This window comes from Amblyraja radiata, chromosome 14 (assembly GCF_010909765.2).
Source record: "Amblyraja radiata isolate CabotCenter1 chromosome 14, sAmbRad1.1.pri, whole genome shotgun sequence".
NCBI lineage: Eukaryota > Metazoa > Chordata > Chondrichthyes > Rajiformes > Rajidae > Amblyraja > Amblyraja radiata.
Window position 1 is genome coordinate 25,093,295 of NC_045969.1, and position 26,952 is coordinate 25,120,246.

Genomic DNA, 26,952 nt, shown 5'->3' on the forward strand with positions numbered 1-26,952 from the left:
CTTTCTGCAGTTATAAAATTCCTAAAAAATGTTTATCGTCTGTTAGTTTTAAATAACTTCAAAGTAATGACATGTTTAACGTGATGTAGTCACTACATAGAGTTTCTGAGGTGAGAAGGCCTGCCTCACCAAGTCATTCACAAACTCTCAGATGTATGCTGCCAACATACAGAATGTGCTGATCAACGGCAAATTTATAACTACAAAGAACCGAAGGTCACATTTATGGCCCTGGCATTTATGGCCCTGGCATCAAGCACTTACTCATTTCAGCAATCTTCTGCTGTAGTAGTTTGGATTCCCCAGACAAGTGTTTGCTAAAAGGCAGAAAGAAAATAAGCATAAATCCAGATGAGTAAATACAAATTAATCCCATTGATAAAATAAATGTAATACAATCTGTAATTTTTATTTTGCCCTTGGGTCCAAGTGAAAAGTGGAATTATTTTTTGCTGCTTTTCAATTGGAAATGAATGGAGCAATAGCCAACTTCATTACATACCTGCCATCAGCCTCATCCTGTTCATCCATATCAAAGCGAAGCCTTTTCAGTGGCTTTGGCACACTTCCAATGTCTCCAGCCCGCTTCAAGTGTCGATCGCTGGAACTGACCAGCTGGTTGATTTTCTGGAATTTTTCTGGTGTCTGCAATAACGATTATCAACACTTACTAAACAGATCGCAGTCCACACTGGATGGTGGTGGTGGTTATGGGGAAGAGGAATGTTTTGTAGGCGTATGAATATTTTCAACAATTGTTCAGCAATTCAATTCAAAATAATTCATCAATCATGCAGTACATAGATCCATTACCACTCAGTCATAGGGAACACAGGAAGAAATATGCCATTTAGCTTCTTTAAACTATGGTTAATTTGTAACCTAACTGCAAATGTACATTTTCTCTACATTCCTTAACATTTTTCTTAAACCTCAAGATTTAAAGACTAACCTAGTTAGTTGTCTTTTTAAATTAAATGTAAATGGAACTGAGTATCAATGTTACAATGCCAAGTTACACTGCTTAATTACCCTGAGTTTCAAGTATAAAATAGATTTGAAAAAATACCGCTCACCCCAAATGGTTCACCAATAGACACCAAGATTCTGTGAAATTAAATAGCGTTATTTAGTACTGAAATAACACAAATGCGAAAACATGAAATTATTGGTTAGAATGCAAATATACAAAATAAAATCAATGTTCAGTCTGCCAGCAACATTCAGCTGGAAACTTCATCAAAGCCTTGATCCAAACATGAACCAATGAGATGAATTCCAGAGGTGAGATGCAAGTGAGTGCTCTTGTCATTTGGACATCAAAAGAAAAAACCCTCCAAAAAGCCATATTTTGGTTATCATGTCATCCTGGCCCCAAGGAGTCATCCTTCACTGCAGGAGTTCCTCAGGACCAACCAGAACCAGCATATCTTCATCTGCTTCATTAATAACCTTCCTCCCATCAGTAGTGGGAATCTTTGTTGATGCTAACAGAATATTTAATTCCATTTGTAAATTAATCAATGATATGGACGTTGTCATTGACCAAAGACTGGAGCAACTACATAAATGCAGTGCTGATAAAAGCTGGAGATTCTGCAGCGAGTGGCTCGCCTTGTAATATTCCAAAGCATTTCCACTCTCTAGCAGTTACAAATCTGAAGCATAATAGAATATCCTCCATTTCTCAGATGAGTGCAACTCTAAAGAAACTTGACACTATTAAGGGCAAAGTAGCCCTTTTGATTGCCACTCCATCTACTTCCAAAATATTAATTCCCTCCATCGCCAACACACAATAGTTGTCAAAATTAACTGCACCGACAGCATCTCCAGCAACCTCAGCCAACAATTAGGACAACGACAGCAGGCACATGGGAATATCACCACCTGCATGTTCTAAACTGCACATCATTCTGAAATATATAACTGATCCTTCACAGCACCAGAGAAGGCACGATTTCACACCAGGCTTCTCGTGGAGTATTGGCAATAACACAGCCCTTATATATATATAATGTATAATGACCACCCATAGCACTGATTTCATTCATGCTCTCCATCCTGAAAATACATCTTGAGGAGTGAGGCACCAGTGTAAATTATTTATTTATTTTTACTTTATCTTTATTCTTGTAATCAATTTCTAGCAAATTGCAGTATTTAAATGAAATTTGGAATTATCTTAATCTATTAGGTTTATTAAAAAGCTATCCAGACATTCTGTAGTGTGACTTATCATCCACCGCCTGAGGCCAAGTCACTGTTCACAGCTCACTTCACCTCAATGGATCCGATGATGTGTGCAATGGCACACACTCAACATCCCCAATAGGTTGCAGTTCTGAGCCCTGCATCTCAGCGCTGACAACTACAGAAATGACAGCTTCAGGTCAACTGGAACAGTAGGTGCATCTACAGGAAATAAGGAATGTGGGGCTGTAGACAAGATCGCACAAGATCTAGTCCAAACAAGCAGAATTTGGTTTAAAAAAGCAAACTAACAATCTACAGCAAAGTATTTCAAAAACTTTAGAAGGCTTTGGCAATAAGAAACAAAGTAAAATAGTGTTGATCTATCCTGGGCACTTTTCAGAATTATGACCAGAATTCTTTATACTTAATTTGTTGATGTAATAATCTTTAAAATGAAGCAAACAGAGGTAATCTATCTTACCAAAAATAAATTCTAAAAGTAAAACTTTACTTATTTTGAAGCCTATAATGCAGAATGAATAATTTAAATATCACTGCTATAGTTGCATGTTTAAATCTAAAATAATGAGAAGGATGATACAGTAAAACTTTAATAGAGTAGCAGTATCTTTATATTTTCTATTGCATAGATTGCTCAATTAGAGACAAAGACAGTACACGTTGCAACTCGCATTCTCAACTTGAAAGCTGAAAATATTCTCACCGTGTTCTTGGGGTCATTTTTGTGGGGGACAGCAATCCGTCAGTTTTATACGAACTCTTCAGTGGAGAGACATAAATGTTGTTCCCACCAGGTACACGTAGTGGAGAGGTTGGAAAACCAAATGAACTTCGAGGAACATGAGGTATTGGGGAGAGTGTTGGCGGCTGTTTGAAAGATTAAAAAAGAGTGCACAAAAAAAAATTAGTATCATGGAACAGACAAGGCAGCAGTTTGGAAACCCACACCAACTCAGAGTCCTACTCACGCTTCCTTCCCCACAACTTTGCATTTGTGAAAATTAAAAGATAAACCATAATGACTCTCTCATAAATTCTGTACATGAATGTAATTTGAATATTTGTACTTTAATATAATGCAGTATATAAAGAAAATTATAACTATGTTCATGGTCATCTAAAACCAGTTATATTACACGTAACAGCCTCATCACACGTAACAGCCCAAAGATATATATTATATATATTTGTATCTATACATGCATACTTATGTGTGATTATCATCACATCCTATCTATCTATATTTAAAACTCTGTGTGTGTGTGTGTGTGGCTGTGTGTGTTTCTGCCTGTCTTGTGGGTGCCAGCCTTTGATTTGTTGCTACGCCAAACACCACACGCAGAAACGCCGAGTTTTTTTCCATTTCGGTAGAGATTTCACTTTTCATTCCAAGTATCCACTCCTGATTAAATTTCGTCGTGTTTATGTACACATTTGTAATAAAATCCTTCTCCCACCCCCCCCCCCCCCCCACTCACTCATTTTGTCGCCTCCTGCTGGCCAGCGACCATAACAGCTGCTGGCGCCCGCCTCTCGCCTCAAAGACCCCATTTAAAAACAGCCGAAAGAAGCCGCCCCACGACCGCCCCCCTCTCTCTGTCTCTGCCCTCTCTGTCTCTCCCTCTCCCTCTTTCTCTCCCTCTCCGGAGACTGCCGCCGCGGGCAAAGCCCGGTTCGACGACCGCCCGCCCGCCGCCTCGCTCAGCATCCTCAGGTCTATCCCCACCCGTGGCCCCCCTCCAGTCCATGCCTGGTGGGGAGTCTGCTGCCTGGCCTCGAGCAGAGCCTGGAGCTGGAGAGAGCGACCGCTCCAACCCCCCCACCCCCCCTTCACCTCTCTCCCCCATCCTCTCCTTCCTCTCCCCGCAGATAGAGCAGCCCCCACACCCTCTCAACTGCACGTTGGGGGAACAGACCCAACGGGTCTGCACTTGGTCTAGTACTTATTAAAAGTCTGATCTTGTACGTGTGTGTGTGTGTATATGTGGTTGTCTTTTCATCTTCGCAAAAACACTACGCGGTAACGATTACATTTTTATTTATTCTGATTGAATTTTTTCTCCTCTAGGCAGAGTTCACCTTCACTCAACATTTTATGCTTTATTTCTCGACTTATTCCTGATTAAAAGTTTAAAAAAATCAAAAGACTGAATTTAAAACGACCAGCTTCAACTGATGATGTCACAATGGCTCGGCTAGCAGTGATCAGCTTCATTGAAGATTTCATCCTATATTTGACAATTTATTTGCGATTAAAACTTTAAAAATGCCAACTTTCACATGATTTTTACATATTCTGATGCACATTTTTCCCCTCTAGGCAGAGAGCACTTTCACTGAACATTTTATCCTTTATTTCTCGACTAATTACTGATTAAAAAAATCATAAGACTTTGAATTTAAAACGACAAGCATTCACTGATGACGTCACAATGGCTCGGCTAGCAGTGATCAGCTTCACTGAAGATTTCATCCTATATTTCACGTTATTCGTGATGAAAGCTTTAAAAATGCCAACTTTCACTAGATTTTTACTGTTAAAATAATTCCTGCCAGCTTCCAACACACTTCGATACAATGTTGTGACACAGGAACACTCTGAACTTTTCACCTCACAGGAGGGGGAGGGCGAATTGCTATTGCAACATGCAGGGCAGGTGCAATTGGAATTTTTTTAAAAGAGGACTGCTGAGGGAGGCAGGGGAATGCTGGAATCTTATGTTCGGAAACAGCTTCAGTTGGAGGACCACGCCTCCCGTGGGAGCTATGGGTAGGGAACGGGTGCGTTGGGGGAGCAGACCCAACCCTGGTATATATATATATATAATTAAATATATGTCAATGACCTATCATGCTCATAATGAACCAACTTCGGCGTGAATGTCAGCTACATAGATTGAAGAAGAGTCTCGACCCGAATCGTCACTCACTCCTTTTCTCCAGAGATGCTGCCTGTCCCGCTGAGTTACTCCAGCATTTTCATGTCTATTTTCATTATTGATTGATTGAATTGATTGAAAGATACAGCATGGAAACAGGTCCATCAGCCCACATGAGTCCACACTGACCAATGTTCACCCGTTTCACATCTACTCACTACAATGATACAATTTTATTGTTGTCATTTGAACCTCATTGAGATTCAAACAAAATTTGGTTTCTGCAGTCATACAAACAAGTAGAAGAACCAAGACACAACACAATTTACACAAACATCCATCACAGCGAATCTCCTCGCTATGATGGAAGGCAGTCTTATCTCTCCCCTGCACTCCCCATTCTCCTCCCGATGTCAGAGTCAAAGCCCCCGGCGGGCGATGGTAAATAAGTCCCGCGGCCATTAAAGCCGCGCCGGGCGATGTAAGGCCCTGCTCCGGGTCTTGATGTTTGAGCCCCCGGCGGGCGCTAGCAAGTCCCGTGGCCATTAAAAGCCACGCCAGGCGATGTAAGGCCCCGCTCCAGGTCATCCTCAACCCCGCAACTCGGGCGGGAGAAGTCGTCGTTGCGGAAGCCCCGAAAAGCGGTCTCCCACGAGGGACCAGCGGGCTCCCGGTGTTACCGTGCACCAGACCTGCGGCTGGAGCCTCTGAATCTCCGGGGTCGGGCCGCAGCAGCGCGGGAACAGCGGGCTCCCGGTGTTACCGTGCACCAGACCTGCGGCTGGAGCCTCTAAATCTCCGGGGTCGGGCTGCAGCAGCGCGCCACCACAGCTCCTCCCGCTCCGCTCAGCCAGCTCCGCGATGGTAAGTAAGTCCGCAGGCTCCGCGACTGGAGCCCCAGGTCGTTCCGGTTGGAGGCTGCTCCACCGTGCTAGGCCCCAACAACGGAGACCCGATAGAGAAAAGGTCGGGTCCTCCGTACAGGGAAAAGATTTTAAAAGTTTCCCCACCCCCCAAACACATACCCAGTTAAACAAAACACTATATACTACACATCAAACGAGACAAAAAATAAAAAAAGACAGACGGACTGCAGAGGCACTACACACTGGAGGCAATTTACAGATGCCAATCAGCCTACAAACCTGCACGGCTTTGGGGTATGGGAGGAAACCAGAACAACTGGAGAAAACCCACACGATCATAGGGATGACGTGCAAACCACACAGACCCATAGTTAGAATTGAACCTGGGTCTCTGGCGCTGTGAGGCAGCAGCTCTACCAGCTGCACCACTGTGCAACCTTCACAGATGTTATCTAGGCTGGTGAATATTTCCTTCATTTTTTGCTTTTATGTAAGACTTCTAGTATTTGCAGCATTTTGCTTTCAAATGAACAATTATTGGATCTACAATAAAGAATTTGTATTATTGCAGTCAGTGCAGGCTGGCATTTCATTCAGATACAAATATCAGTAAACCATTAAAAATGGTAAGAATTGTTAATTTTTCAACTGGCAGTATTTTTTTGTGTAAAACAGCATTATGGTTGTGTAAAACAGCATAACAACAGAATGGTTGTTGACTCAAAATGTTAATTCGGTTACTCTTCACAGATACTGCCAGCCTGCTGGGTTTATGCAGCATTTTGTGTTATTAAAATATAATATATTACTTACACGGGTTGAAACATACTGTAAAATATTGGTTTTTAGCCTCTGTATGAATACCAGGTTGTAGAAGCCTATGATGGAATCATACTGCCCTTCTTTAATCAGTACATGTTTGAAGGTCTAAAGAAAAACAAGAAAAATAATTAAATAAACATATTCGAAAGAGTTTAACTAAAAGTGGCGTGGTTCAAATGCTTCAGTGGAACTTGTCATGTCTAAATACTTGAGGTTAAATATTTCCCGAAAGAGGAAGTATTGTTTTGAAATTATTTTTATTTGCATCAATTCAGTAAAATCTAGCATCTAAGACAAGGATGAGGCAATTTAGAATGCTAGCTGTTCTACTTGGGTATGTATATGTGTCTTTTTACAATACTGCACACAAAAATGTGACAAAGGGGGTCAAATTTCAAATTCCTTCAAAAAAGTTGACAAGCACTTTATTGGGTTCATGACTAACATAGTATCAACAAAAATATAAGAAAAGATAGCATATTGATGACAAGTTTCGGAAAATGGCATCAGAATACACAAATACATTTTGTGTAACGGTTGTCGCGTGGTGTCCACCAGTGACCTGGTTGGTACAGTAAGTGCACGTATTTCTTATTCCTTTCTATGTTTATGAATACCACATGGAACAATAAAATTGCAAACACTGTTTCCATTTCATTCACGTGCTCATGTAGTAGAATACTGCATCCATCTGAGTGGACACCGCAACGCACGTAACACATCATAAACACAAACGTACATTGCGGTGGACACTAAAAGGTTTGGTGTCCCAGAAAACGAACGTTACATTATTAGCGAATTTGATCTATATCGATGGCCGATGATTCATCAGAAAGTTTGATTTGGGCTGATTTTTTAGTAAGTAAAATGTCTCCGTAACGGTCGTTGCGGAGCTTCCCGAAGTTGACACCAAGGAATGAAGTTAGCTACTGGGTCCGTACGAAAGGTAAACAAGAGACAGTGTGTTGCCAAATTGAAGATTGGCTCAATTTCTTAGTTTTGATGACCAATTTATGTCCAAAAAAACTTTTTTAATTGATTTTAATATGTCGGAAAATATATCGTAAACGGTCGTTGTGTTTTTGACACCATGATGTTTTTGATATATTTAATTGGAAAATAAGAAAAAATTATTGAGTCGCCAAAAAATCGCTACTACCATAGGATACCTCGTTGGGTTTTTGAAAAGCATTAGAGGTTTGGAGCCTCCGTGATTTAACTTACGGAGGTACCGACGCCGATAACGGTTGTTGTGACAATGGACACCATGCACAGTGACCGTTACGGGATCTTTACTGCACTGTATTATCTTTATGTTACTGTATTTTTCTCCTGGTATTGATGAAGATATTTCCCTAGATCATTATCAAAACGTATATGTACGAGGGGCCTTATGAAGTTTATTTATGAATTAAATATTCATGACTAAATGTGGCAGAGATTTTAATGTCACATTTTGGGTGTCCAAATTGGTGGTAAAACGATGAAGATTTGTCCGTCATAAAAAAAGTTTTTGACTTTCGGTCTTGAAGTTATCTATTTTATATCTGTTATTTATAAGGTTTCACATGATGGTAGATTTTTGTTGAGAACAGTGCATTGGTGTAAAAAACTGAATAATAATCTTGTTCCTCAAAATCTCTCCAGTATTGTGAAAAGACACATATGCTGAAGTCTGGCCAAACTTATAAAGATGTGGGTGAGTCAGTCCAGCTATTTGCAGATCGTACCACAAAGAGTCAATTTTGCACAGAGCTAGTACCAGATTCAGAAAAGCACATGAACTCATTTTCTTTTTTTTTAGAGAAAAAAAATGACCGTGATTTCATCAATGCCAGTGATAATATATTAGATAACCGGGGTGTAATTCTTTTTTGGTTGCTAATGCTAAGCGTGCTCAATCTTATCAGTTGCTCGTTGTTCTCACTTCTGCACATTTTGGATCCAGTGAAAATAACGCAACAAAATATGTGAAAGTAAGAATCCGCAACTGGTAATCCTGTACATGCTTAACACCAGCAACCAAGTGGATACATTCATTTAAAATTATAAAACTGAGAGGTGGATATGCGAGGTATTTTCTGCCTAAGGGAGCAAGTTCTGATAGTGTCAGAGAAGGGGCAGAAACAGTTTTCACGTGGCCATTTAAAATGGAGTTAGATGCAGTTCGAGAATATTATTTAATACACAAAAGTGATGGGGATATTTTGGAGATAGATAACTGATGATGTATTTTTAAGAACTGAGGAATATCTTTTACAGCATTTCTGAATCGTCTACAGCTCATCAAGGTTATAAAACGTTTATGGCACTGAAGAAGGTCATTCAGGGTATTTGGGTTGGGTGTTTTTTATTTGATCAACACATCTGTTTTGAATGATCCCATCTTCTTGCTCGAGTTCTGCAGCTCTGCAGGTCACAGTTCAAGTACACATCAATTTAAACATGATGAGGATTTCTACTTCTAACAATCTTTCAGGCTGTGGTTTTCAGACACCTACCATCGTCTAGGTGAAAATAAATTCTTACCGTCCCTCCATTTTTCCTACCAATTATTTTCAATTTATGTATTCCCTTCTTTTGTCAATTGAGAATGGGGTGAGAGCACAGGATGGGGCAAGAAGAAGACTGAGAAGAAAGGGCCTAGTAAGTACCAGAATAAATACAAATGTGGCGTTCATCAATCGAGTCTTAAGGACGGGTTTGTAGGCAGTGAAAAGGTACAATAAAAAGTATGTATATTACCTCTTGATTTGTATTTGGCAAGTCCTTATAGGCAGTAACAATAGTCTTGAATCTAAGGTCTATGTTCTTCACCTTGCAAATGGCATACATGGAACACATCATTATCTGTTGAAACAGTTATATTAATTATTAAACAGAGCACAATCTGTGGCAAAAAGTTTAAAAAAAGCCAAAATGTTACATTCTTCATTAGTGTGCATTTGGTTTTTGGATTTATATACTATTCATTTGTTGTAATAATCTGTTGATGAGAAATTCTGTGCTAATATCAAGGAGTAGTGGGAAGTAAAATCCAGCAACTTTTCCCTCACTGCAGAGAATATATCAATAGCTTAAACTAAATATTCCATAGATGGTTGAAGGACACAATTTGTCATTTCTTCAGGCTTGAGTAAATGAACAGCACTATTAGTCAATCCAATTAGAAGTGAGGCTAACAGTGGCATTGTACTGCTCTACTATTCAAGTAAAATGAATTCTGAGATAACGTATCGAGCCTGGCATTCCATTGCCACAACTCGGAGAAACTATATTAAATGCATTTATTTCTGCATAGGTAATGACATAATTTGTACGAAGTAAATAAGAGGGAGTAGAGCATCGGTGCAAAGGGGACACTGTCCTCCTCAATTATGGCTTAATGAGTTACATGGTTTAATGTGTACGATGTCTCTAAAATGCCCCTCCAAATATATCATATTCCCATGCATACTCCTGCACCTGCACAATGAATACATTAAAATAGATAGAAAACAATGCATTTAGAAAATAAATGTATTAAATTAATGCGGATTAAAGGAATATCAGTGCCAGAGCTTATAAATGTAAGTCTACACTACCACCATAGAGAGCCTTCAGAAACACATTGTTGTGTGCAACATTGTAGTTTTTTTGTATATCAACCATATTGATGTGGGTGGCGTTCAGAAGTGGGTGTAGTGAAGTCAGAAAAATGTTCTCTCGAATAATGGGAACCCTGTCCTTGGTCAAAATTTGGAGGTCAGGATTAAGCAGTCCTTAAAGTTAGAGGAATCTAAACTAATCAAAACTAGATTAGAGTAGTGGGCAATTCTGAATGGGAGTGTGAATCAACCAACTACCTGGAGCAATTTGCTCTCAATTATTTTATTTAGTCTGTATGTTGCATATTTATTTTCCATTCCAGCTTTAATGCCAGCCAGCTGGGACCATCTTGACTCAAAAATTGAAAAAACTAAAGGGAGGTGAAGATTGTTAAATAGAATTTCACAAGAGATTTGCCAGCAAAGCTCGTGGACTGGGAGTAGGATCTTCCTTATCTTGGTGATCCCATTCCCTTCAGATGGTCTACTTTCTCTCCATTCTTAGTGGCTATCTTCATTTTCCACTGATTTTCCACCACGATTTCTTCCCCTCCTCCTAGTTATAACCTTTATAATTTTAGTAATCCTTTTTTTGGCTGCAACCAAACTGACTGAATAAGGCTTATAATTGGAAAGATAATATTTTACAGAATGCCTACTTGGTAAAAAAGGAGATGATGGACAGAGATTAGGGGGAGACAGTGCCAGCCTGTTCATGCGAGGGCCGAATTTTGAAAATTATTAATGTTTGGCATTTTTTTGGTGTGCTTTTAAGCTGCATAATCAATTTTTAGCCAATCTTAATAGATCTCTATAGGTGCCATAAAAGAACAAATACTCTTGAGTTACTGAGAGGGAACGTTAGCTAGGATTTTTAATCCTGATCTCCATACAAACTGGAAGATCTCAGTCCTCTTCTACACTTCCTATACACTCACGAATGAATAGCAAACTTGGCTCCAACTCCATCTACAAGTTTGCAGATGACACCCCTGTGGTGGGCCGGATCACGAACAATGATGAGGAGGAGTGCAGAAAGGAAATAGAGAATTTAGTCTCAGGAGAATAACTTCTCTCTCAATGTCCTCAAGATGAAGGAGTTAGTTTTTGACTTCAGAAAGTAGGGTGGAGTACATGCCCCAATCAGCATTAATAGTGAAATGAAAATGGTTGATAACTTCAAATGCCTTGGTGATATTATTACCAATGATCTGACATAGACCAACCATATTGATGCGACAGCCAAGAAAGCACAACTCCTCGACTTCCTGAGGAAATTTGCACATCTCCAATGATTCTTACAAACTTCTAGACTCATTATAGAAAGCATATTATCATCACAGCTTGGTCTAGGAAATGCTCTGCCTAAGACTGCAAGAAATTGCAGAGTTGTACTGTAGATGTAGCCCAGTCCATCACACAGACTATACTTCCCACCATTGATTCCATCTCCATACTCGGAAAAGCACACAACATAATTAAAGACTTGTCCCACCCTGGTCAATCCTTCTTTCTGTTCCCATCTGACAGAAGATACAGAAGCCTGAAAGCACTTACCACCAGAGTCAGGAACAGCTTCTTCCCTTTTGTTATCAGGTTTCTGAATGGTCCTTCCATAAGTTAGGGTACTGCCCGATTTACCTCTACCCCATTGTAGACATTGGACTTTGTCTATAGAACTGATGCGCTACAATGCTGAGAACTACATCATGCACTAAGTATCTTCCTATTTGCGTTATCTATTGTATTTGAGTTTGGCCCGATAGTATTTATATATAGCATTATCTGATCTGTTTGGAAAGCATGCAAAACAAAGCTTTTCACTGTACACATGACAATAATAAACTTAAACCTAAAGTAACGTGTTTGACAATAATGAAGCACTTGAATAACCCTGAGCATCAATGTTTTTTTAATATAGTCATTTCTAAGTAGACCATAAGAGTTTCCTTGCAGTTTCTGTTTCATGGGAAAGCATTAAGCCCCTGCACAGTAGTTCCCATTATAAAATAAATTATAATCTGGAATTCAGAACATTAGTGGTAAAAAATCATGCCCCACCACATGAGACATGGAATTAATGTTGCCAGCACCAGAAATTCCATGAATTATAATTATACTAAATAGCACAATACCTGGTCTAAATGTCTGTCTTTCATAAGTTCATGTTCATTTGCTAATGTGTGCTGAAACAACGTCCATATAATAGCTTCCAGCTGAGGATGTTCAGACGGTAGATGAAGATGATTGCATAGCATGTTCAGTCGAAGATATGCCAGACGATACACTAAACAAATAATGCATCATGAAACAAAGCCATTTTGATTTAAAATTCAATAGTTTATTTCATCAAATGTAAATATCAATGTCTCCATTACATATTTTACCATTATTATGTGGTGTAACTTAAGAGACCAGGCTTGAGTGAATGGATATTATCACTCACACACTGGTGGGCATGCATAGTCCTTCATTTTAAACAGTCACTCAGGATTGAGATGTCCTGATTCCACTCTAGTTACGTGGGTTTTTAGGTGGCGGATGAGGTTTAACTTGGGAACTCCAGTTCAATAGGATGGACAGGTCAGTAATATGAGGAGGTGCGCACCTTCCATTCCTTATGCAGGTGGTTTGCATGTTTCTGAGAAATTAACCATCATGACTGCTCCCCCTTTTACTTTCAGGAGTCATGGAGTCCCAGGAGTCGCTGAGGAGGCTGGACAATTTTCAAGGAAGCTTTGAGCTCATCTATGAATCTTTTACCATGTCCGTGTGGTAATCTTTTCCAATTTAAGATGCTCAAGATCTAAATAAAAAAACAGAACCAGATTTGGAAGGCATAGTGGCGTGGCGGTAGAGCTGCTGCCTTACAGCGCCAGAGACCTGGGTTCGATCCTGACTACGGGTGCTATCTGTACAGGATTTGTACATTCTCCCTGCAACCGCGTGAGTTTTCTCCGGGTGCTCTGGTTACCTCCCACATTCCAAAGGTGTACAGGTTTGTAGATTAATTGGCTTCAGTAAAATTGTAAATTGTCCCAAGTGTGTAGGATAGTGTTAGTGTACGGGGTGATCGTTGGCAAGTGTGGCCTTGGTGGGCCGAAGGGCCAGTTTCTGCACTGTATCTCTAGAGTCTGTTCACCTGTCACATTATGGTGAGCAGAAAACCCAGTAATCCAGATTAACCGGACCCATGTGAAGGCAAATTTTCAATTGTCTACTTGGTGAGGGGTGATGGAGGACAGATTGTAGTAATGGCCAGAAATGGGGATTCATAAGCCTCATATATAGTGAGTCAGTTGGCCAATTATTATACAGAACTGTGGGGATTAGGGAGGAGAGGGAGTGGGCAAAGGGTTAAAACAGAATTCAGCGTTTTGTAAAGCACCAAATAATTCTGGAACTGTGTGTGCATGCAGTGCCCTCCATAATGTTTGAGACAAAGACCCATCATTTATTTATGTGTCTCTGTACTCCACAATGCCCGGACCTATCCCCCAACCATATGAAATGCCTTCTATGTATAAATTCTATAAATCTGTGCAATCTATACTTCTGCTACATATTCCACCCTCTCTACAGTAATCTTCACTGGTTCTGTATTAAACTTTATTGATTCTATGTCTATTCTTTTCCATCCTGCCTCTCCTTCCTTCTTTCGGATGCTCTGTGAAGTTGAGCTAAGGACAGGAAGCATTTCATATATTCGTAAACTGCACTGCTGAGCAGTTCAGTGCTCCCTAAATGAAAACACAATTGCAATGGAATCATGTGATAGATGGAAAGAGCATTAATTTGCATACATTTTATTTTCCCCAGTGCAAGACACTAAGAAAAGCCACACACACACACACACACACACACACACACACACACACACACACACACACACACACACACACACACACACACACACAACTGCACAGTTGGCCATTCTTTTAATTTAGTCATTACATAATCTCAAGCTCAACCCGTTTTATCTAATCATTTTGGAGATGTTGCCTTTGAGTACTAACAAAAAAAAATCCCAGTTCACTTCTTTGCTATTTTCTGTGTGAAAATATCAATTTTACAGATTTTTACATTATAGTTATAAAATCATGGCCAATTGAAAATGGATGGATATTGTGACAAAGTATCAATGAAGGGCTTTGCAGTCTAAAACAAAGAAAACCTCAATTCCATCAATCTGTGTGGAATTTGAATCATTCCACAATGCAAAAGAAATGTTCATAAACAAACTTAATAATTTCATCATTATGCATCACTTTTCAGAGCAAGTTGCTCTATGCATCTGCAACTAACCAGGAATTCCACATACAGTGAAATAATCAGAACCAACGCTTTAATATCCTGTGATATAACTCTGCAAAGAGTGAGGCAATATGTAGAGGGTGTCTTCGGCATGAATACAGGAACTCTGCCTTCACAAGGATTGTACAAGTAGTCAATTTTATCAATGCATGGATAGTTTCATCCACACAGGCAGACTGATGAGGATGAGGCCAAATGAGAGTTAAGGGTCTGCCCCACTGCTGTGGCCTAATTGGCGAGTTTAGAAGAGTTTAGGAGAGGTTGAAAAAGTGTCATGTTGAAGACCTCCTTTGACTATGTTGAAGACTAGCTTCGGGAAAATTGGACACTAAATAGTGGAGATTGACGACGACCTCCTTCGATCTCCTTCGACTTCCCTTCAACTATGTTGAAGACTATCTACGACTACCTTCGATTACCTTCGACTACCCTCGATTACTAATGAATAACATGCCGACCTACTACGACCTACTTTGATTGAACCTACGAGTAAAAAAAAAAGATTTTTTCCATGGCGACCTTTTTTGACTCGCGGGCATTTTTCAGCATGTTGAAAAATACGCAGCGACCTAGCTGAGGCCTCGAGTAAGCGGGGACTACTCTCGAGCATGAAGGAGAGTTACAAAGACCTCCTAGGATCTCGTGTCGACAATTCTGCGAGTATGAATCGAGGGCAATCTCTTCTACACTCGCCAATTAGGTTGCCGCAGTGGGACAGCCCCTTTAGCGTTCATGTTGATTCACATAGTACCTATGCAGGCCCTGTCTGGTTGGTAAACCAAGCTTGATAAACCTAGTAGATGTCCCCTGCTAGTGTGCGTTCTGTGCTACTATCTAGTTTCACTGCTTCCATCATTGTGGAATGCTTTTCTTGCTGGAGATTTGTGACCTGTCATGTTCCACAAGGATCAGTGCTGGGGCCTCTGAAATTAATTACTTGGTTGAAAAATGTAAGTGGCTGATGAGTACATTTGCAGACAACATGAAAATTGGCGGAGATGTGAATAGTGAATAAGGTTGTCAAAGGTAGACACAAAATGCTGGAGGAACCAAAACGTCACCCATTCCTTCTCTCCAGTGATGCTGCCTGCCCTGTTGAGTTACTCCAGCATGTTGTGTCTACCTTCGATTTAAACCAGCATCTGCAGTTCTTTCCTACACAACGTTGTCAAAGGATTTAGTAGGAAATAAATCAGTTGTAGACTTCGTCAGTGAAATGGCAGACAGAGTTTAAGTGTGGGGTGATACATTTTAGGAGATCAAAGAGGAAAGAATGCAGTACATGGACAGTACCCCAAAAGCGTTGATGTACTGAGGAATTTTTGGGTGCGTCCATAGGTCCCTGAAAGTGGATAGGGTGGTAAAGGCAGCATATGGCATGCTTGATTCATCAGTTAGTGATCTGAATATAAATGTTTGCAAGTCATATTGCAGCTATGTAAAACTTTTTATATAGGTCACATTTAGAGTATCGTGTGCAATTCTCGTCGCCACACTATAGAAAGACTGTGGAGGCTTTGGAAGGGTGCAGAAGTTTCACCAAGATGTTGCCTGGATTAAAGTGTGTCAGCTGTAGGGAGATGGACAAAGTTGAATTGTTTTCTCTAGAGCGTCAGAGGCTGATGTGAGACCTAATAGCAGTACATAAAATTATAGATAGGGTAGACAGTCACTTTTTCCTTGGGGTGGAAATCTCTAACAGTAGAGGGCATTTTAAGCCAGAGGTTTGTCAGGTAGACTTTTACGGTTGACTAGGCTGGGAAGGACATTGCTGTCTGAATTCAGTGCCAATATCTATCAGGCGGTCAGTCCAGTAGTGGTACTGGGACGATAGAATGGCTTCAGAAGGCTTTTAAGAAGGCATTATATTTTTAAGTTGAGACATTATGTACATTTATACAAAACATTCATGAAGCTGCACTGTGAGTACTGTGTTCCTTTTTGGTCAGCACGTGAGAAGAAGGATGCCATTAAGTTGGAAAAAGTGCAGAAAAGTTTAACATGTATGTTGCCAGGATTCAAGGGATGGAGTTATGGGGAGAGGTTAGGCAGGCTTGGACTTTATTAGTTGGACCTTAGGAGACTGAGGTGGGATCTTATAAAGGTGTATAAAACCATAAAGGACATGGACAGGGTAACATTTTCCAGGTTGGAAAATCTAGAACTAGAGGTAATAGATTTCAAGTAAGAGGGGCAAAATAGAATAGGTATCTGAAGGGCAACTTTTTCCACACAGAGGTTGTACAATAGATAGGTACAAAAACAACTTTTAAAAGATATTTGGACAGGTACATGGATAAGAAAGGTTTAGAGGGATGAGTGTCCAATGTAGGCAAATTGTACTAGCACAGGTGGGTATCTAGGTCGGCTTGGATAGTGGGCTGAAGGGTTTGTTTCTGTGTTGTATGACTACTCATCACCTGGAGCTTTCTTCTGCTGGTATCCTATCTCTATTTCCTGCCTATCCTTCTGATGTAAAATGTGCAGGCATATAGCAATCTGCATTGGTTATCCCCTTTCCCCCTAATTTAGACCCATTCAGCACAAAAATAGAAATGCACTGAAATGGTTAGCTTATACACACACCAGTACATTATGGAAAGAAAACTTTGATTATCTTCTCAAAGACATTTAGTGACGGGCAAGAAATGACACCTACTGTATCTCTGGTAAAATAAATATAAAGTACACATGTTCTGCTACCCTTATCAAAGGACCAAAGTAGACACTTTATTGAACAAAATGTTGGTTAGTTTGTATCTTATCTCCTAACCCCACCTACAATGCTGTAAGTAAAAGCTCAAGAAAAATATTCATGCGTTGACTTACCTTTCTTGTAGAAGAGAGAGAGTGAGGTAGATTTCTGAGACTTCTGTTGAAGTTGGGACTGGGATTGCCAAGATGATGATGTCTCAGTTTTTGTTTGTTGTGTGGGAACTGTGTTTGCTGTACCAGATCCTTTCTTCCATGGTGATCGCACAGGAGAAAGATAACTATGGATAAAAAAGATGCTCAGGTGACTGGGCAGCTCAAATAAAGGAAGAATTAAATCCATGTCAACAACAAAATTAATTTAGATTTGTGGTTCTACAACTTCAACTACAAGATTCCACTATAAACAATAGCAAATAGCACATCCTATGTATTTATACTTACAGATCTGCAGCAGTGTGGCTGTGCTGGAGTGGTTGTTTGAGGGTACTGGTGGGTTCAAGCTGATCTGGCTGATCATCCCGTTCTTTTTGTTGCTTGAGTATGTCAAACAAAGGTGAGTCCTGAAAATAACGAAGCATGGATTGGAAAAGTATCTTCAAATCTCTGTTTTATTTCTCCAAAATTAATGTTGGAATCATTTTACAGACAATAGACAATAGGAGGAAAGTGGGTTTTGACTGGGGAGGCAGCAAAATATTCTACAATTCTTCACAAGTTATAATTTGCTTACGTTCCTGTCATTCAAATGAACAAGTTTTTTGACTTGTTTAATTCTCCATCTCTGGAGCAAATCACCATCAGAAACATAGCAAAGATAATGCACTAATCTTTCAATAAATTGAAAAGAGAAACCAGCAATAGCTGTTAATTGTGTTCTACTCCATTTCAGAGCAGGAAGTTCATACAACAAAATCCTGTGTTTTCCTTATATTTATAGAAATAAATCAACGGAATGGAAGGAAGCAAAAAATTAATGCACGGAAAACAAATAATGTAAAATTAAAAGGTGATGGTGCAAATGTTACAGCATTCATGAATGATCCCTTGAATAGTTAAATAAAATCTTTTCAATATATACCACACAAGCCATAAGGAAACATTAAAGAAGACCATTCAAATAAAATAATGAAAGGCATAGATAGGGTAGACAGTTAGAACCTGTTTCCCATGGTGGAAATGTCCAACACTAGAGGGGCATTGCTATACGGTGATCACAGCCTTCCATCTCACCAATGACCCCTTTATTCCTGACCTTGGTGTTCCATTCATTCAAATATAGAAGTAGATTGCAAAAGATTCTATAGATGTATAAAAAGGAAATGATGAGGAAATATTGATGTGGGCTCCTTGAGACAGACAGAAATTATTTGGAGAATAAAGAAATGGCGAGGAAGTTAAGTTGTCACTTTCACAGAATGAGGAGCTCCAAGGAATTAGCATTTGTTTTTTTTAAATTATTGGGCTGAGGGTAAATTAATCCCTAGGACCTGATGACCTTTCAAAGTTTTGAAGAGGTGGCTGTGGAAAAATGGCCACCTCTTCCAAAAGTCCACAGAATCCAGAATGGTAGTTGGTAGCAAATATACCATACTACAAAAGGGGAAATAGAAAACAGGACTTTTCTGTTCATTTGAGGAATGTAGTTTTGCAGGCTAAGTTGGCATTTAATTTCTTATCCTTAATTGCCCTTGAGAAAGTGATGGTCTATTTGATGAAAGTGATAGTTGCCTATTTGACCCACTGCATCCTTGCGGTGTGGGTATAACTCCAAAGCTGTTACAGAGGGTGTTCCTGCATTTTGGCACAGTGATGATGAAGGAACAACGATATATTTTCAAATCAGGATGGTGTGTGGCTCAGAGGACAACTCCCAAGAGCTGTCAGTCCCAAACTTTTGCTACCCAGGTTCTTATAGCTTGGAGTGGTCATAGGTTTGGAAGGTGCTCTCCCAATTTTGGCACATGTCCCAACATTTTGGTTAGGGAGGCATTACAGGGTAACTATGGCAGTTTTTGCTATTATCGTTTCTCAGACAGAGGTCAATTCTGGGTGCTTGGTCAAGTATTGTTTCTTTATGGCTTTTTATTAGTTGTTTTACATTGCAATAGCTTGCTGGCCACTTCAGAGTGTATTTAAGAAGGCAGTTAAGAGTCAACCACGTTGGAGTCATGTGTGGGCCAGACCAGGTAAGAATGGCAAAGCAGATAAGCTTCAGGGGAGTACAGAAAGGCTAGATGAATGCACAAGAACAAAGCTATGGGAATAACTTTTCGCTCAAACTTTCAAATTGAAAGTAAATCTTGAAGTAAACCACACGGAGTTGAGTATTGTCTGCAAGTAATGGAATGATACCCCAATGTACCCCAGAAATCCTCTGTTAACTGGAGTTTATGATTGATTTCTGGGATGCAGGTCTAATCTAGCAGGAATATTAATCTAGATGCAAACACAAGTTCCTGTAAAGTCTGATGTACAACACCCAATTCTTTCCAAACAGCATTTTCTTAAAATAACATTGGCAAGATTATGTAATACCATATGGAGCAAGTCATTCAAGTTGCAGCAAGAACATATAGTCAGATTTGACAATTATATTCCTCTCTTGCCCAATCTCCAATAGCCTCCAGTAATCTCCTTAACCGTAGGATTATCCAGATTCTTCTGCTATGATCCTGGTCCATTACCCCTGCTCTTGTCAACCTAATGGGCTCCTGGTAAATACAAATTGTTAAAATTCTTACCGCCATTATTTTTAAAATCTGCTCCTGTCTTCCAAAATTAATTTCTTGCATATTCCTTGAAAAAATACTTCTAATCCACTTACATCATTACATAAGGCAACACACACTATCATCAATACCTTAAATAAATGAAGTGTAATATCCATACATTTATATTCAAATTCCCCTTCAATAAACCATAACTTTCTTTTAGCTTGCCTAATTATTTGCTGTATCTGCATGTTTTAAACAAATGTGGATCATACACTAGGACACTCAGATGCATATATATCTCTGCAATCTCTCACCATTTAGATATCTTGTCAAAATGGACAACTTCACCTCATAATTGCCTTGTTATACTGCATTTGCCAGATCTTCGTAGACTCACATAACAAATCTGTAGGCTATTTATGAATTCTTCACAATAACCTTTCCTATCTATAACAGGAAATTTGGCAACCATCCTATGGTACTTTCAGCCACATTATTCATGCAAATTGTAAAAGGTTGAAGCTTCACATTTATCCCCATGTCAAAGGTTTCAAAGGTCTTTAATTGTAACATATACCAATTAAGGTACAGTGATACGCGAATTACCATACAGCCATACGAGAAAAAAAAGAAATAAGACACACAACATAAAAGTTAACATAAACATCCACCACAGCGGATTCCCACATTCCTCACTGTGATGGAAGGTAAAAAAGTCCAATCTACTTCCTCTTTATTCTCCCGCGGGCGGGGGCAGTCGAACCATCCGTCGGGGAGATCAAAGCTCCCGCAGCCAGCGGTCGAAGCTCCCACGTCAGGGCAATCGAAACTCCCGCGTCGAGGCGATCAAAATTCCCGCGTCGGGGTGGTCGAAACTCTCGCGGCTAGGAGTTCCCGGAGTCGGTCTCTGCCTAGAGACCGCGGGCTCCGTGTTGTCAAAGTCCGCAAGCATCCACGGTTGTAGCTCCGAGGTTGATCTCTGGCAAAGGGATCGCGGGCTCCATGATGTTAAAGACCGCAGGCGCCCGCAGTGGAGCTCTCAAAATCTGTCGCCAGCAAAGGCCGGCAACTCCTCAATGTTAGGCCGCAGTGTGGACGGAGATACGATACGGAAAAAAATTGCATCTCCATCGAGGTAAGAGATTAGAAAAAGTTTCCCCCAACCCCCTACATAAAACAAGCTAAAGAACACTAAAAACATACATTTAACACATACTAGACTAAGTGGGACCCGTTGGGTCCCATGTTCACATGGGAGGGCTGGTCCCCGACGCAATATTCCACCTCTCCACCAATTCCAATATTGGTGGTCAGTGGGGGGCGGGGGGGTGAGGGGCTTTCTGGAGCTCTGATATGGGTGTTGTGGGCGGAAGGGACTGGTCTCCAGAGGGCTAGTATGGACATTGTGGGCCAAATGGATTCTTGGGGTGGCAGCTCAGTCCCTCAAGCCTGATGTGCTGGCAGCTCACTCATGGCTGGTGGGCTGGCAGTTGACTCACGGCTATTCCTTGAAATTCCATTTCAAGCAAGGTGCAAGGCCACCGAATTCAAGTGCAGTTTCCTACCACTTCAAGCAGGGTGCAAGGCCACCAAATTCAAGTGCAATTTCCAACCACTTCAAGCTGGATCCAAGGCCACCAAATTCAAGTGCAGTTTCATACCACTTCAAGCAGGGTGCAAGGCCACCAAATTCAAGTGCAGTTTCATACCGCTTCAAGCAGGGTGCAAGGCCACCAAATTCAAATGCAGTTTCATATCATTTCATGCAGGGTGCAAGGCTACCACATTCAAATGCAGTTTCATACCATTTCAAGCAGAGTGAAACCACCATAAAACCACACAAAACACCACACTCACAGTTCAGTAGACATTCAGCGTGTTCAGTTGATTCACAGCTCAGAGTCGTGACCTTTCCCTCCCCCATCACGCAGAGACTGAGCCACACCCACATTTCGTGGTTTTATAATCCCTCCCCCTCCACCAGAAAAGGTGTGGCTTTCATGGCATGGTTGACAGGAGAGAGATTCTCAACATTTTTTAAACACTAATAACACTTTTATTTTCCATTGATGGGAAGAATCCTCTGCATCTGATGAGCGGAGGGGGACTGAGTAAGATGGCCAAAAATCACAGCCGTAAGTGGTAGCGTTTTATCTAAAACCAATATACAGTGCAAACAAGAAGTTGTCAAGTTTACCCAAACAACCATTTGCAGTGCCTTTTACTTCAACCCAAAACCCCCAAACAACCAATTGCAGTGCCTTTTACTTCAACCCGAAACCCCCAAACAACCATTTGCAGTGCTTTTTACTTCAACACAAAACCCCCAAACAACCATTTGCAGTGCTTTTTACTTCAACACAAAACCCCCAAACAACCATTTGCAGTGCTTTTTACTTCAAACCAACCATATTTTCATTTTCAACCACATTAAGGGCACTCAAGGTCAGTAAAACCACACTCACAGTTTAGTAGACATGTAGACATTCACAGTTCAGACTGAGAGACGTGACACTCTCACTTCCCCCCATCTTGCAGAGACTGACTGAGGCACAACACTTCCGGGTTTTATAGTCCCTCCCCCTCCCACCAGCAGGGGCAGCAGAGAGAATGTCAACATTTTTTAAACATTAATAACTCTTTTATGTTTCATCGATGGTCCAGCTCAGCGGAGGGGGACTCTGAGCGAGGTGGCCAAAAATGACGGCCGTAAGTGGCGGCGTGCTTTAAAAAATCACGAAACAGAAAGTCAGAAAGATCTTAGTTTTAGTAATATCTCATATCATATAATATATAAAACTCTCGCCCAAAATTCCAAAACGGAACTCCGTCCGTCCGGCACCCTGGCCCACTCCCTTTGCTGGCGCGCTCCCTGTGATTCTCCGCAACTCCGAAACCGGACGCAGGACCGCCCGCGTCTTTTCGACTTCGGAAGAGATTTCGCTTTTCTTTCTAAGTATGCGCTTCTCATTCCATTCCGTCGTGTTTAAGCGCACGTTTTAAATCAAAACCTTCCCCCCCCCCCCCCAAAAACCTCACAACTAAACTGGCTTCTCACCCACACAAGCCTCACCAGCACCAGCACCTGCTGAACATTCCATCGTGTGATGTCACAATGCCCAATGCTCACAGATGACCAATCGGAATGGATCCATTTACATATGCCATCACCAGCCCCAGCCATTGGAGAACATTCCATCGTGTGATGTCACAATGCCCGATGCTCACAGATGCCCAATCGGAATGGACCCATTTACATATGCCTATGCAGGAGCCCCAGCCAATGGTGAACGTTCCATCGTGTGATGTCACAATGCCCAGTGCTCATAGACATCGTTGCCATAGTGACAGTACAGAGAGTCAGATGTGGGCCGAGGAGCCTTCAAGACAACATGAGATGTTCCCATATTGTGTGAAAATATTTACGTCATTCACCCCTGAACCTCGATAAGAACACCACCTGCACATCTTAATTAAATTAGAGAAAAACGGAAAAGAGGTCGGACATTTACACTTTTAAGGCTCTGTGTGTGTCGAAGCTTCGTGTGTGTGATGCCGCACCACAAACCCCCCCCACCACCCCCCCCACGCGTTGCCGAGACGGACCCGACTTCGACGACTTCAAGATACGCTATTTTAAGACGGCAGGGACCCGACTTCGACGACCAAATCTCCCCTGGGGGCTACAGGTAGGGAACGGTCTTTATGCACTTTTCCAACTCTGTGTGTGGGGGTGGTTAGTGTGTGTGAGGCCCCCCCCCCCCCCCCCCCATTGGGGGCTATTGGGGGCCGCAGGACCGCCCACGTCTTTTCCACTTCGTCAGAGATTTCGCTTTTCTTTCTAAGTATGCGCTCCTCATTACATTCCGTCGTGTTTAAGTACATGTTTTTAATCAAATCCTTCCCCCCCCCCCCCCAATATTTCAAAACTAAACTGACTTCTCACTCATAGATTCAGCTTCAGCCCCTGCTGAACGTTCCATCGTGTGATGTCACAATGCCCAATGCTCAAAGTCATCGTTGCCATAGAGAGAGTACAGAGAAGGTTCACCAGGCTGATTCCTGGAAATGTCAGAACTTTCATATGAAGAAAGACTGGATAGACTCGCCTTGTACTCGCTAGATTTTAGAAGATTGAGGGGGTATCTTATAGAAACGTTTAAAATTCTTAATGGGTTGGACAGGCTAGATGCAGGATGATTGTTCCGGATGTTGGTGAAGACCAGAACAAGGGGTCAGAATCGCCGACATCTTTTCCATTTCGGTAGAGATTTCACTTTTCTTTCAAAGTATCCGCTCCTTATTACATTTTGTCGTGTTTACGTATACGTTTTTAATCAAATCCTTCCCCCCCCCCCCAATATTTCAAAACTAAACTGGCTTCACACCCACAGAAGCTTCACCAGCCCCAGCCCCTGCTGAACGTTCCAACGTGTGATGTCACAATGCCCAATGCTCACATACGCAAAAGTGTAATGCCTTCTCCCCCCCCCCCCCAGTTTTTCAAATACAAACTGACTTCTCCCCCATACAAGCAGCCATTTCGGTAGACATTTCACTTTCCCTTCCAGCTATCCACTCCTCATTACATTTCGTTATGTTTATGTCCATTTTTTTCATTAAAACCTTCTCCACCCCCCCCCCCCCCTCCCCCTCACTCATTTTGTCGCCTCCTGCTGGCCAGCGACCATAACGGCTGCTGGCGCCCGCAGCACAACTTCAAGCGACGCCATTTAAAAACGGCCTTTAGGTGACGGCTCTACTTCGAGGACCACGTCTCCCGTGGGGGCTACGGGTAGGCAACGGCTGTGTTGGGGCATTACACTTTTAAGGCTCTGTGTGTGGGGATGCTTTGTGTGTGTGATGCCGCCCCGCCACACCCCCCCCCCCCCAGCGTTGCCGAGACGGACCCGACTTCGACGACTTCAAGATACGCTATTTTAAGACGGCCGGAACCCGACTTCGACGACCACGTCTCCCCTGGGGGCTACAGGTAGGGAACGGTCTTTACACACTTTTCCAACTCTGTGTGTGGGGGTGGTTAGTGTGTGTGATGCCGCCCCCCACCCCCCCCCCAGTGGGGGCTACGGGTAGGGAACGGCTGCGTTGGGGGATCAGACCCAACGGGTTTGCCATTGGTCGTCGTGTTTAAGTACACGTTTTTAATCAAATCCTAACCCACACCCCCCCCAATATTTCAAAAATAAACTGGCTTCTCACCCATAGAATCAGCACCAGCCCCAGCCCCTGGTGAACGTTCCATCGTGTGATGTCACAATGCCCACTGTTCAAATACATTGTTGCCATAGAGGGAGTACAGAGAAGGTTCACCAGGCTGATTCCTGGGATGTCAGGACTTTCATATGACGAAAGACTGGATAGACTCGGCTTGTACATGCTAGAATTTAGAAGATTGAGGGGGTATCTTATAGAAACTTACAAAATTCTTAAGGGGTTGGACAGGCTAGATGCAGGAAGATTGTTCAAGATGTTGGGGAAGTCCAGAACAAGGGGTCACAGTTTAAGGATAAGGGGTAAATCTTTTAGGACCGAGATGAGAAAAACATTTTTCACACAGAGAGTGGTGAATCTCTGGAATTCACTGGACACAGAAGGTAGTTGAGGCCTGTTCATTGGCTGTATTTAAGAGGGAGTTAGATGTGGTCCTTGTGGCTAAAGGGATCAGGGGGTATGGAGAGAAGGCAGGTACAGGATACTGAGTTGGATGATCAGCCACGATCATATTGAATGGTGGTGCAGGCATCGAAGGGCCGAATGGCCTACTCCTGCACTTAATTTCAATGGTTCTATGTTTCCCTCTCCGCACCCCTCTCCCACCCATCCCTCTCTCCCCCACCCCCTTCCCTCTCTACGCCACCCCCTTCCTCCTACCCCTCTGTCCCTCTTCCATCACTCCCCCTACCCCTCTCCACCTCCCTCCCCACTCTTCCACCTCTCCCCCTTCCCCTCCACTCTCCCTCCCCACTCTTTCCCCTCTCTCACCACCCCTCTCCCCCTCCCTCCCTCCTCCCCTACCTCCCCATCCTCCCCCTCCCCACATCTCTCTTCCCATCCCCCTCTCTCACCCCCTACCCTGCTCTCCTTTCCCTCCCAAATCTGTCCCATTTCCTCCACCTCCTCTCCCCTCCCTCCCCTCTTCACATCCCCCCCCCCTCCCCCCACCTGTGTGTTTGGGGGTTGGTTAATATGAGTTTGATGCCGCAGCCCCCCCTCCCCCCCCCCTGCAAAACGCCGTTGGGGAAACAGACCCAACGGGTCTGCACTTGGTCTAGTAATATATAAAACTCTCGCCCAAAATTCCGAAACGGAACTCCGTCCGGCTGTCACATTTCTTCCATTGATTCCCTGCAACTCCGAAACTGGACGCAGAATCGCCGACATCTTTTCCATTTCGGTAGAGATTTCACTTTTCTTTCTACGTATCCGCTCCTCATTACATTCAGTCGTGTTTAGGTACACGTTTTTAATCAAATCCTTCCCCCCCCACCCCCAATATTTCAAAACTGAACTGGCTTCACACCCACAGAACCTTCTCCAGCCCCAGCCCCTGCTGAACGTTCCATCGTGTGATGTCACAATGCCCAATCTTCACATATGTCCAATCGGAATGGATCCATTTACATATGCCTATGCAGGAGCCCCAGCCAATGGTGAACGTTCCATCGTGTGATGTCACAATGCCCAATGCTCAAAGACATCGTTGCCATAGAGAGGGAGTACAGAGAAGGTTCACCAGGCTGATTCCTGTTATGTCAGAACTTTCATATGAAGAAAGACTGGATAGACTCGCCTTGTAATCGCTAGATTTTAGAAGATT

General features: G+C 42.0%; 2 protein-coding genes across 4 annotated transcripts in view; one reads left to right on the forward strand and one right to left on the reverse strand.

Annotated features, from left to right (window-relative positions):
* Positions 1-13,078, forward strand: part of rcbtb2 (RCC1 and BTB domain containing protein 2) — a 79,892-nt gene extending 66,814 nt beyond the window's left edge. Inside the window, exon 13 of one of the 2 annotated variants that reach the window (XM_033032839.1) lies at positions 13,056-13,078. The gene's annotated coding sequence lies outside the window, so the exon portion shown is untranslated. Of the gene's footprint in view, positions 1-4,285; positions 4,414-13,055 lie in introns of those variants that run through there. The other variant, XM_033032838.1, reaches the window with a different exon arrangement.
* Positions 1-26,952, reverse strand: part of rb1 (RB transcriptional corepressor 1) — a 189,878-nt gene that overhangs the window by 10,610 nt on the left and 152,316 nt on the right. For both annotated transcript variants that reach the window (XM_033032834.1, XM_033032835.1), the window contains 9 exons: positions 17,842-17,960; positions 17,515-17,678; positions 12,507-12,658; positions 9,530-9,634; positions 6,776-6,889; positions 2,921-3,084; positions 1,077-1,107; positions 503-645; positions 265-317 (listed from right to left, as the gene is read on the reverse strand). In XM_033032834.1, the coding sequence (XP_032888725.1) occupies positions 265-317; positions 503-645; positions 1,077-1,107; positions 2,921-3,084; positions 6,776-6,889; positions 9,530-9,634; positions 12,507-12,658; positions 17,515-17,678; positions 17,842-17,960 (1,045 nt within the window). The remainder of the gene's footprint in view (positions 1-264; positions 318-502; positions 646-1,076; positions 1,108-2,920; positions 3,085-6,775; positions 6,890-9,529; positions 9,635-12,506; positions 12,659-17,514; positions 17,679-17,841; positions 17,961-26,952) is intronic.